General features: G+C 37.2%; 1 protein-coding gene across 3 annotated transcripts in view; it reads right to left on the bottom strand.

The window, feature by feature from the left end:
• Positions 1–6,143: 6,143 nt before the first annotated feature.
• mgat4c (mgat4 family member C) overlaps positions 6,144–12,726 on the bottom strand; it is a 181,379-nt gene continuing 174,796 nt past the window's right edge. For all 3 annotated transcript variants that reach the window (XM_037978354.1, XM_017430235.3, XM_017430237.3), the window contains 3 exons: positions 10,529–10,680; positions 9,842–9,989; positions 6,144–9,491 (listed from right to left, as the gene is read on the bottom strand). In XM_037978354.1, the coding sequence (XP_037834282.1) occupies positions 8,335–9,491; positions 9,842–9,989; positions 10,529–10,657 (1,434 nt within the window). In that variant the 5' untranslated portion in view covers positions 10,658–10,680 and the 3' untranslated portion in view covers positions 6,144–8,334. The remainder of the gene's footprint in view (positions 9,492–9,841; positions 9,990–10,528; positions 10,681–12,726) is intronic.

Genomic DNA, 12,726 nt, shown 5'->3' with positions numbered 1-12,726 from the left:
TGACCAAACAAAAGAACAAATAAATACAAAATTAACTAAAACATTCTATAAACAAATAAAGCAAAACTAACTTTAACTTAGCACAACAACAAGTGAATATTTTAAGTGACAAATTAAATAATAATCATCTTGGCTTCTCCCCTTCCGTCTTTCAGTAATTTGTAGATGGTTTGCCCCAGGTTCCTCCACCAGCTGATTCCTATAAGCACCTCAAAAAAACACAAGTGTAAATAAACCATTCAGACAGACATTAACTAAAGTGTGCACCCATTAGAAAATATATGTCTAAATGAAATAACCAACTTAAACTATAAATTAATAAAGAAATACTAACACTATGTGGTGGTAGGAGCATCCACCACAGTGAGCAAGAAACATGCTTGCACATGATATGTATTTTAGTTGACGAGGTTAGGCGGCAAAGACTTCAGTGGCTGACTGGCCTTAGTAAACATCATAGCTGACAAGGAATTTCTGACTGATTTGGACACATTTTTATGAAGTTTCTTAGACATTTTCCTTTAGAAATACAACTCAGATAAAGAAGATTACAGCTGTGGTCAAAAGTTCACATACACTCATCTTGAAAGTCATATCAATTTTGGGCTTTGAATGATTTATTTAAACCGGAATAATTATACAACATACAACTTCAATGAAGTTAAAAACAAGAAATGGGGTCAAAATTATACATAATATATACATACATTCACCCTAATCTTTTACTAAATGGTGCCTATAGAATAGAAAAGATAGCACACATTGGACTGACCAATACCCATCTGTCCCAATAAATTTAAACTTGTTCACCCACATTCTTGTTTTAAAAACCACTGAAGCTGTATATTGTAAAAAACAAACAAATAAATAAATTTCAACCCTGTAAAAAGAATGGTTCACATTAGTCATTACAAGCTCAAAATTAATGTGACCCTCAAGCTCTTGATGGGTGTATGTAAACATCTGTGTGCAACTGTACAGTGAAGATCAGACAGGCCAAGAGTTTGAGTTGATACTGGTACTGTATAACCTTACCTGTCAGAGCCACTTTGACTCCCATGATCTCCAGGCCAAGATGGATGACAAAACTGAAGCAAACTGCGACAGGGACAATAATCATCTACAGAGCCAACCACTTGGTATGAGTTGATCGCTGAAGACCCAGCATACACCAGTCTTATTACTGAATTAATTTATCATTGCCAAATTATCCTGAAATCCATACAGTGTTCGCTTGTATAGCTGAGACATATAGAATACAAGTAAAAACTACCAAAGGATGAATTTGATGGAAATAAAGCACATATAAAGACAAAAAACTACAAAAATCTCCCGAATGTACATGCTCGGAATAACTAATCAAATGACTTTTGGCTTTTGTGGCAACAACCAAAGGTATGTGTGCTTGGTCTACCCATGTTCTTGTATGGGTAGAATTGTATCAAGCTAAAATAATGATAATAATAATTAACAACAAAAAAGCAAAATAAAAAGAAATACTGATTTTGAAATGTTGTTGTCTAGGTGATAGAGCATATATAAAGTGAGTCTGGTCAAATTTTCCAGATGAGTCCGTCAAGTAACTTTAAAAATGCACCCACTCTTTTGACAAATACATAAGGAAGCTGTAAGGAATACAGTCTCCCCCCTAAGCATCATCTACACACTGTCATTAAGTATGCAGTTAAAAAAAGTCAAAAGCATTTGAATATTGAAATAAATAATTTATGCTTTTTGCTTTTGGCTACCGCAAGATCTGAGTCAAGCAGACTTGCTCTCTCTGTAAGTTTAAAAGAAGTTTAAATGCCAGCAATCTGTTTCTTTTTCTGTTCAGAATGTACATCATAGCTTCGTGTTCCACTCTTTACTGCATTTTAACACTCAAATGAAGTGTTTTTAGGCAAAGACAGGAGGACAACATTTCTAAATCAGGGTCATGTAAACAGAGTTTCTGCTTTCTGCAAAGCATTTAAACCCGTATTGAAGCCCTGGTGCTGCAGACACATATTCAATATGTTGTACTTCCCTAGCTCTCTCACACACAAAGCTGAATCCCCGCAGTAGATTCACAGCAAAGTTGGCATTCATTTGTTTAATCAGATTTCCTTTTAAATACATTATTTACAGTACAACATCTGAAATGATACGCGTAAAAAAATATATGTCTTCTTACAATACAGTACCAGTTAGAGAACAATGGAAAGTAAAACAGACACAGGAACAACATCTCGACACACTCAGTCCACTTAACAAATTACAACACATAAACCTGCTGTAAGGTAGTATCGGCACGCTTCGACATACAAACTTGAGAAAAAAATGTTTATCAGAAGCTGAACAGTAAATCATAAAGAAAGGTGATGATTTACCCACTGAAAATGTTTTTGTTCATGCACTTTGTACATGCTCTATTGGAAGACAGCTCACATTTCAAACAGCTAACATCATATCATCAACCGTCCAGAGGTTTGGGGGTTGAAATTAGGCCTCGTCTACACTACTCCGGATATTTTTTTTTAAATGAATATACTTTTTCCTCATTTTTATATTTTTTCTCAGTCCACACATTCAACAAAACAGGCTGACTAAAACGAACACGGATCAAGTTACAAAGAACATTCTCAGCTTGACTTTACTTTGCCAGAAAAATTGTAGTTCTTTTTTGTTTCCAGTTTCCTGTCAGTTATTAACTACTTCAGAATACGATCAAAGTTTAATGGCGACAGAATAAGGACAAAGACAGACAGGTGCAATGAAATGGCAAAAACAGCTCCATTTAGTAGTAAAAATTGTTTCTGAAAAAGCTCCATATCTCTTACAAAGATTCATCGTGAATGTTTTATTTTTTTTTTAAATCTCCACTTTGGAGAGTGTTTTTTGGAAATATCAGTTTTTCTCACCAAAACCTCAGTTTGTGTGTGGACAGCCAGTGAAAATGCAGCAGAAAATCGTTTTTTAAAAACAACCGGAGCAGTGTGGAAGGGGCCTTTAACAACTTGTAAATAATCAGTAATCCTGCACTCCACTCTCTGAGGTTTGTCAATGCAATTTAGTTTTTAGCACTTAAATGAATAAAGAGCAATTTTTAGGTACTATATGAAAAAAAAAAAAAAACCATGCCGTGCACACTGTTCTCCTGAATGCTCTGTATGGAGGAAAGTTTCCAAAGAATGCTGTGCACAGCACTTTGCTGACATGCACTTGAAAAATTTATGCAGTTTTTGTTGTTATCCCCAAGATGTAAATCTGTCCATAAATCTGCAGCGGGCAGCTACTTTACGGCTGGCATCTTATCTCAAATAAAGATCAGAAAGCAATTTTTCCTCAAGAAATATCAACCGTGCAACACAGCTGCTGTGCTTGGACATGAGGCGTATCAAAGCCATCCGTTTCCACTTGAACAGCAGCTACAGTAAGTGGCCCGCAGAGGCAACGTGTGCTTTCCAGCTCACAGGAAGGTAACGCTGTGTGTCGTGAAGTACACGTGCAGCTCAATTTAGGCGCTTTGCATTTAAACAACCTTGACGTAGGTCATAGAATTGTTTACTAAAAAGATCAGTGGCATTCTAAAAGAAACGCTGCAGGAAAAACAATGAGCCTAAATGGGAGGTGGTGGACAGTAATTTTATTTCACCTGGCACATGTGTGTGGGGGAGAAAGAATTCTGAGGTGGCAGCTCAAGTTGATTTGCGAAAGGTCTCGATCTGTACGACTAAACAACAGCTCGAGGGAAAACATGAAACAGGTGGCTATCGCTGCAGTGGAACAGTGCAGTGCAGTGTCTTTCCACTGCATGCTCTGAAAGAATACCAGTATCATGTAAACATTTACCTCCTTATTGCATCCCTAAAACTAACTGATTATCAATAAGATCTCATTTCATTTTAAAGTGATACTACAAGTTAACATGTCATGTGAGTCGTTGACTCTAATCTACAAATGTTAGCTGTGTAACAACGAAGACTTGAAAGAAATAATAGCTGTCAAAATATGTGACTTTTCTATATTTTTAGCCACTAAATACACATCATTCACTGACAAAAGTCACAATATGTAATAAATGAGTGAAATCACAGTCAGGTTTTGTTGCCAACAATTACAGCTCATTTGTTTACATTCGAACACTGACGGGTCCACTTCGGATAGTCTTGGCAGGCGATGGATACTGAGTAAAAAATCCCTGGATCTAAACAGTCAGAACAATGGAATCAGAGATGCCAGGTTGAAAGCAAAAAAGTGAAGTTCTTCTTCTTCTGAAAAAAAAAAGACCACTAAAAGCTGTAAGGACAAGAGTCGACAGAAGTAGAGTAATTTTGGGGGAGGAAATCGAGTGGTGCAGAGACCCAATTTTTAGGGCTAGGATCAGATGCAAATGAGCTGTGCTGAGATATTCCGAACTGATCGCCAAATTTAGTTGTAAACAAAGGCTAGGAATATTTGCTGTTTTCAAAGACAATTTTTACACAACACCTTCATGAGTTTAGTTTACATTTAACAATCATTAATGGTGTAGAAATTGTTGAAAGCTTAAAAAACATTGAAAAATTGTGTATTTTGACAACTATTATGGCTGGTTTCTTGAGGAAAAAAAGAATCTTCAGAGAAAAGCTGAACATGGTTTTCCCCAAAAGCAGCAGCGGTGAATTGTGTGAGCCGAGAATAAAGATCACAGAGGGGCAAAGCATGTAACAGCTGCAACAGCGAAGCTGTGAGAGTGCAACATCGGGGAAAGAACCAATTGAGATCCTATAGCTCCAGGGAAGATGTTGTTTTGCTGGTGTAGCGAGTGAGGCGAACACAGACCAATTTACTAGGAGGGAAAATTGTGTTGAAAAAAAAAAGAAAAGAAGTAAGAGTCGACCTGGCCCTTTCTTCACTGTGCAGTCTAATCTGAGGTCTTGCAGAAGATGAGTGATAACAAACTCTGTTTCCTGTCAGAGCATACAGCGCCAGTGAAAGAGCTCAGTCAAATCAACAAGTCACCTAAGACGCTGATGAGATAAACAAATTTTAAAACAGAAAAGTATGGGTTGATATGCTGAATTTTCAAGGCAACAATAACCTCTAACACTCTGAAGAAACATTTACTCCGCCATGCTACACATTTGTGGAGACACTGTCAGTTAGGGGTGTAACGGTTCACACAAGTCACGGTTCAGTATATACCTCGGTTTCAGAGTCATGGTTTGATACAACAGCAAAAAGGACCAAATGCCAATTGCTATGTTTGGTAGTGGAAAGGCTCCAAGGTAGCACGCCATGTAGAACAAGATTTTTCAACAGGTAAAAACAAACAAACAAAAAAATAGTTTTCATCCAACTTGAGCAATACATAGCCCTGTAGGATAAAGCTACAAAGTAAAAGTTATTTTTGTTTTGTTAAAATAAATAGAACAAAAAAGGAGTTTGTTTCAAGTAAATTGATTTAGACCTGTTGCAAAATAAAAGGCAATAGGTAACCGAATAACATTACTCAATGTGAAAACACAAAATAGTTAAATGTTAAACACTCACACAAAGCTTCTTAGCTAGCTGAATGCTAGTATGCTGTATATATGTAGCTGACATTTATTAAATGTCTGGTGGTGTATTTACCAGTGCTTAGAAGATGACTGAGTGTTTTGTTTGGGCTTCTATACATTAACTTGTCACTGGTACTCTTGCGATCTCCACTTCTGTTGCAGACCTTTGGGTTCACAAGGCTTTTCCACACTGCTGAAACAGCTTGTGTGCGTCATCTGGACTTGCCATTCTTGCGTCACTTTAGTGCCGAGTGCTTCAGATAGAATATTACTCGACTCGTTTTATATTGTGGTGGTTAAGAAAAAACCCCCACCCCTCACACGCACTCAGTCAAAAAAACAAAAAACACACACTTTTCTAGATGACAGACGTGATTGCCTTCGACTACTAGAGGTGTAACTGTAGGAATAAGTCACAGTTCAACTTGTACCCAGTAGGGTTGTGAAGCTTCATCGAGCAGCCAGGTACCAATGCAGTTTTGAGATTCAGTCTAGATGCATTAATTTATAATGTCTTTAATGTCTTCTGATCCATTAAAAATTCAAAGTCAGCAGCATGTTTTCTGTCAGTTTTTCTGTAGTGGATGCAAAAACAAAAATTGAAAGAAAAGTGTATTTATGTTTGTTCTTATTGAAGAACAGATTTCCTCTCTTCATTTGTTACAGTGGACAGCTCTTATTTTGGCTGCACTTCCTACTGTTTCGCTGTATTGTTTTCTCTTTTGCAACACCTACAGTTCAGGAGGAGAACTGCAGCACTGCCGGTGTACAGCGACTAACTGAAAATGTGCTTTAAGCAATGTGAATCAACTAATATTCCAAAGAAGAATGGGTATTTTACAGTTTATTCTTTATAATATGAAAAATAATTTTTACTGCTTTGTGTGGAATTACTAAAAGAGTTTTTTTAAACACAACTGCTGCTGGCAGATGTTTTAAAATTTTACACTAAGCCTCATTTTCCGCATATTATTTATTGTGAGCCAAGTTTTATTAAAGTGTTTTGCAATATTAAAACAAGACCTGTTTGTGAATGGCCGTTTTTTAATATGTAGTGAATAGCTAGTTTCAGTAACTGGGACTATTCCTTTTCTTTGTTGTATTATACTACATTGAAACATATTGAATCACATTGTACTAAAGGCTGAATTGCATTGTATTGTTTTTTGATTCCCATGCATCTTTAATGAATCAGATCACTGGCAGTGTATCAAGATACATACTGTATTGGCCATAGAGCAGATATGCACAACCCTAATACCTAGGTATCAGTTTGATACAGGTTTGTCAGGTCATACAGTAATGCAATCTGGTAACTGGTAACTTAACCATGAAATAACAAAAGTAAAATTGTTTTCTTATTTTTCATCCAATTTTAACTGCAGACAGTGTTTTACATGCCATGTGTCAAACAGAAAGTTTGACAACATCCAAAAGATTATCTCTTTCTTGGCTTAGAAAACATTACAAAACCAAAACCAAGTAGGGTTTGCTTCAATTAATTTTACATCAACTTGATAAAAAATAAAAACCAGCACAGAACTGAATTATATTTCATATGAAAATACAAACTAAATAAATTTTCAACACTTAAACCCAACTTCTCAGCAAAAAAGAGCTAGTGTAGAAAAGTAACTCTTGATTACTGGGATACTGTATAAATACACAAATGGCCTGCCACAGAACATTTGAGAGCACTGATTATATAGCATAATTGCTTACCATACACCCTGCAGCCATTCATAATCACTTTGCTTTTCCACAAAGCTCATTTAAAAAACAAACAGGCAGGTTTTTAAGTTTCTGCATATTATTCTGAACCAGTCATCCATGCTTTGTTTAATGTAGAGTGGTAGAGTATCTTCCTCTGCTTCTTTTCTCTTGACTGTTGGCAAAATGTGGATAAATATAATGTGCGTCTGCTTCTAGGTGGAAGCGGTGATCACCTGTGGCTTAACGTATTTGTTGTATACGTCAATGTTCTTGTGCCATACAACTGAACTCTGACGGTTTAGTACAAACATGTGTACCATTACACCCCTAATGACTACGATTATTTATGTCTGGTAGCATTTACTGGACAATGATGTCTGTACCCTGATGGTTCAGTATAAATACATGGACCATTACACCCTTACTTTTAGTACAAGATGTATTTTTCTTCAAATGCTTTACCTTTAGCTGAACAAAAAAGAAAATTTCCATTTTTAAATAATTCAAAGTTTGAAATATTTGACTAACAAAATTCAGTAAATCACAGTCAGTACACTGTCAGTAGACAACCAATATGTTTGTTCATTACTACAAACATGTTCCTGACCAGCCAGCAGAAACACTCTAAAACATAATTTCTTTTTTTTACTTCCAGAGATGACTTCTGTCACTGTGGTAAGGCTGGGCAAAATGACTACAAAGTTTTTCACAACACTAACTCAAAGTGATCTTCAACTAAAAAACATTATGTACGTGATATAACAAATATGGGCAAAATTATACAAGAACAAAATGGTTGCTTGATGTTCTGTTCAATGATAAAAAAAAATCAAAAACTAAATGAGTAAAACAGAAACCATCAATAAAATTTTTTATCATTTGTCATACTCTGAGGTCAGCTGAACAGTCCTTAAATCTATCATGAAGATGGTCAACTGAGGCCACAACGTTCAGGTATAAAAAACAGAGTGATTTGACAAAATGAGCATCAATAAATACATATAAAATGAATAAATAAACAACAAAAAAAAAACCACTAATAAATAAGCATAAAAACCATTGCCTCTCTGACTTACTAAGAGTTTTTTGTGTATAGTTCTCATTGGCTGGGGGGTTGTGTAGTCCATAAACTTATACTTCTAATAATGAGCCATTCTTTCTGACTGGCTGTTACCACAATGCGTACACACTCAATGTCAAAGGCAATTTTGTGGTCCACATCTTGAACTTCAATGTTGCCATTTTTAAACTCCCCTAAGGTGATGTAGGAGGAACACTGTTTTCCCTTTTTCGTCCCAATTAATTTCTCTCCTACTTCTAGAGCCCCATGGTGAAGAATGTCATTCTGCCGGTCATCAGACCCGGTAGTAATCTTGATTTTGCTAATTTTGGTGGATTTGTTAAAAACTACGACAAAGAAATCTCCAGTGGAGGGAGGTTTCCCCCAGAAGTATTCGTCTACTGTGCTGTAAGCCTTGGAGGCGTCGTAGTTTTCAAAGACATTGATGTTTGTGTAAATGGCGGCAGGGGGGTTGTCGGGAATATCGATGGAGTCTTCCTCAAAGTCATCATCCTTCAGTTTGTTCTCGACTCCTTTATAGGAGGAGTAGTAGCCCATGTGCTGGAACAGCGAGGGTTTGAAGCGGATCACGTCCTTCTGAGCCAGCAGACCCCTGAAGTGGATGAGGAGCCAGTCACAAGGCATTTCCTGGTAGAACATGAGGAGGAAATGAGCCAGCCGGGGCAGGTCTCTGGAGTGGTACAGCTTCCCGATGTAGCCCAGCTTGGAGAACTCCAGCATCACCCAGTAGGAACCTTCTCTGGAGGTGATCACCTTCTTCAGCGCCGTCAGGAAGTTCCTGGAGCAGCGCACGTCGTCCTCCAGCATCATGTAGAAGTGCGACAGGTTTGTGCAGAAGTTGAGGAGGAAGGCGTAGTCCACGTTCTGCTTGGAGCGAAACCGGACCCGGTCTTCTGGATCGTTGTAGTTCCTTTTCAGCCCGTCCAGAGAAGGATAGTACTCCTCTGGGGCCTGGATGACCAGGAGGCGTCCGGCTATGATGTGGTGAGCAAACTTCCTGGTGATTTCCTGCACCAGGTTCTCACACCAGACCAGGTCAAAGTCTGCCAGATGGACCACAACCACGATTTCCTTCAGTTCTTCATAACTGGACTGATCAAAGATGGACTTGATTGTCTCAAGAAGGTAGTTCCCTCTTTTCCTCTTGACCGATGACAATCCAATGGTGAGAAATTCTGTGAACGATACATTAACATCTTCTTAACCCATTATATTACAAGTAATATGTAGGTTTAAGAAAAGTAAAAGACCATTACCTGGAGTGAAAAAAACAAAACAGACACACGCATAAAACAACAACTAGGTTTTCCGAGAATAAAATCTACAAATGCAAAATGGGCACACATTTTACAAGCCTTTCATCCAGTTTAATGTTTGAACAAGGAACCTTGGTGCACTACTTGTCTTTATTTTTTTTTCATCCCAGTATCACAAATTTTAGGTTTAATTACATTGTTTCAGATCAGGATTACAAATATAAGCCAAGTCAATGTGAATTTGGTTTTAAAGAAGACACAAAACTTACTTTTGCGGTTCAGAGGCGTTCCAGCGAGATAGCGGTATGTGACATTAATGGTTCCAGAGAAATTACTAAGGTCTCTGAAGGTGTGAACATATCGCTCTGAACTCGGAGGATGGACTGATGATTCCCTGAGCTGCCTTTTATCTCCTTCCTGGAACACGACATGACAAGTACAGTAACAGAAGAGAAAACATTAATCTGTTACACAGAAAAGCAGCAGGCAGATAAATATTTGTATTTCTACTTGGAATAAGTCAAAATAAAGGGAAAAAAATTAAAAACTTTTTTAAACCTTAAGATAATGTGTGTTTGAATACGACTGAGCTAAACCTCAATGTTTGGGATAAAAGATAAAGCTTCTCTAGGGAATTTACAGAACTGAACAAACAAACTTGCTAATAAATTCAAACAACTTCCTAATGATAAAAAAAAGATCATTTGTGACATAATGAATAAGTGATAAATCATCTGGATGGATTTCACTTGGGTCCACATCATAAATATTTAAACATGCCTCCATTAAAAACAAGTAATGCATAAAAGGAACAACATGGGGACAACGAGGCAACACAAGACATTTGGAGTCAGAAGAATATTTGATCAGACTTGCTGTTCAGACACCGGATAAAAGAACACAGACGTGTTTTTCCAAAGGATATTTTCACAGAAAAAAAAAATTTGTTTACAAACCAGCACATAGCCATCTTCGATGTAGAGGTTTAAGAAGAGGAGAAAGGTGATGAGGAAGCCAAGGAAGGGAATAGTGGATCGTTTCCTCAAACACCTCATCTTGTCCAAGGATTTCCACACCAGCCTCATTTTGTCAACACTATTGCTGAGATCTGCAGGAAAAATGCAGGGAAAAAAACACATCAGGCCTCTTTGTACCATTCATCTGCAGGCTGAGATACAAGTAAACTTCCCATTTTTTAGCCACAGCTTAATGTAGATACATAATTACAGAACTATACAGTCATTCACTGTGTGAATTTTGTTCACAAGCAATTCTTCAGTCCTTCCGCAAACTTCTAACGATGTGTGATGGGTGCAGAGGGAAGAATAATGACCGTGGGAAACGTGGAGAAAACAAACTCAAACATCACATGAGAGAGAACCTGAAGGCATTCCAGGACATGAAGGGCATCGAGTATCTGTCAAAGAAATACGGATACTCAATAGAGATTTCATTTTATTTTATTTTCACCCTGTGCAGCACCATTCATTGCATTTTCAGTGGCTGTTTAGCAAAAGTGTAATTAGTTTTTTTTGTTTTTAACTACAAGGGCCTCACTGATTCAAGCGAAGAGGTCAAGTACATTTTTTTTTCACCCCATATCTAAGGATGACCAGAAGAAAGAGACAAAATCAAATTAAACGAGGCAAAATGTGACACAACAGAGCAGAGGTCTTCATAAAATTCAGTATAATCCACCTAAAGAAGTTTTTTTTTTTTTTGTCAGAAGCAAAAATTCAGAAATAAAATAAAATGTCCACACCTGAAGTAGGAAAAAAGGAGAGCATTTTTTAAAATGGTTTTCGTAAAAGCAACCATCACTTCGGCTTGCATATTTCAAAAGCTTTTTAGCTTACTTTTAAAATCTAATTTGTTTTACTAAAGGGTAGACAACAAGCATCTATTTATTTTAGGACACTCTTTCAGACTCTTTGTGTTGTTAAGGTTTATTATGTTGACAATCCAGAAGAGTATCATTAAAAACAAAACAGAATAACAAGATGTGCTGCCGAACAGCTGCTGTTGGGCATCGTTCAGCTTTTAGCTGCTGTTCTGATACTTCTAGCTAGAGTTTTGTGCATTTTATCAACTGTATCAGCAAAGTCATTGAGCACTCAACATTCAAACTCCATTTTCACTAAGAATAGCTTCTCCTAGTTTGTCTTTAGTTTGTTGTAATGCCTTAAGTTGCAGATTTTAATAATCGCCTCCGTCTCTGAACACATGAGACTAATGGGTTTTAAGCTCTCCACAGGAAGAATAAACAGCAGAACTCCTTCCAGTCTAGATAAAAAGTTTCACTCTCAACTTTTCTATTTAGTGACAGCCATGCCTCCGTACTTTACTCATGGTGTTGTTTTCTCATGCTTTTACCTCTCTGTGGGTTGGCTTTTCTCTGCCAAAGGACTTATGGCAAACTGTGAAGTAAAGAGAGCAGAGTTGCTTCACTCACTGCTGTTCTCCTTTGAAACAACAGGCGTTGCTACTGAAAAAAAAAAACCTGAAGGAATGGCACAAGATAATGACTTGTGCACAGGAAATACTTTCTTCATAATATATATTATTTGTGGGGCGGACATTCGTTTCTTGAACAGGTAACCACGCACACTTTACAATTTGTGTTACAGTTCTGTGAAAAAAGATATGATACATGTGGCTTAATATTTATTTGCACAAAGTTGCTGCCTTTTTTCTCTCTTCTGTGGGTCGAGGGTGTGTCTTGAGAAAACAGTTTGGTCTAATAATTAAATCAAAGATGCGGATGCCTCTGGCTCCCACATCCACCTCTGCTAGATTACTTATTTGATTTGAAGTAATAGCTCTACAATAGTATTCCAGATTATTAAAGATAAAATGAGGGGGACATTTGTTAAATAATTCTAAAAATATAAAACTGAAGAAGTGGCATGTGCATATATATTCACCCCTTGGCTAATACGCCACAACCACACGTTCTGAACCACATAATTAGTTAAATTAGATCCACCTGTGTGCGATCTATGTGTAGATAGACACAGAAAATAGGCTGACCATGTAAGAGAAGATATTCCGTTGAATATCTCCCCTCTGTCTTGAGTGTTCTGTGTTCTGTTTATGTCCGACTGCTCCTGACTGATAATATATTTTCCAATTTTAGCTTCACAAATGGACTTTT

The sequence above is a fragment of the Kryptolebias marmoratus genome, linkage group LG11 (genome assembly GCF_001649575.2).
Source record: "Kryptolebias marmoratus isolate JLee-2015 linkage group LG11, ASM164957v2, whole genome shotgun sequence".
Lineage (NCBI taxonomy): Eukaryota > Metazoa > Chordata > Actinopteri > Cyprinodontiformes > Rivulidae > Kryptolebias > Kryptolebias marmoratus.
This window is presented reverse-complemented; position numbering and strand designations above follow the sequence as displayed.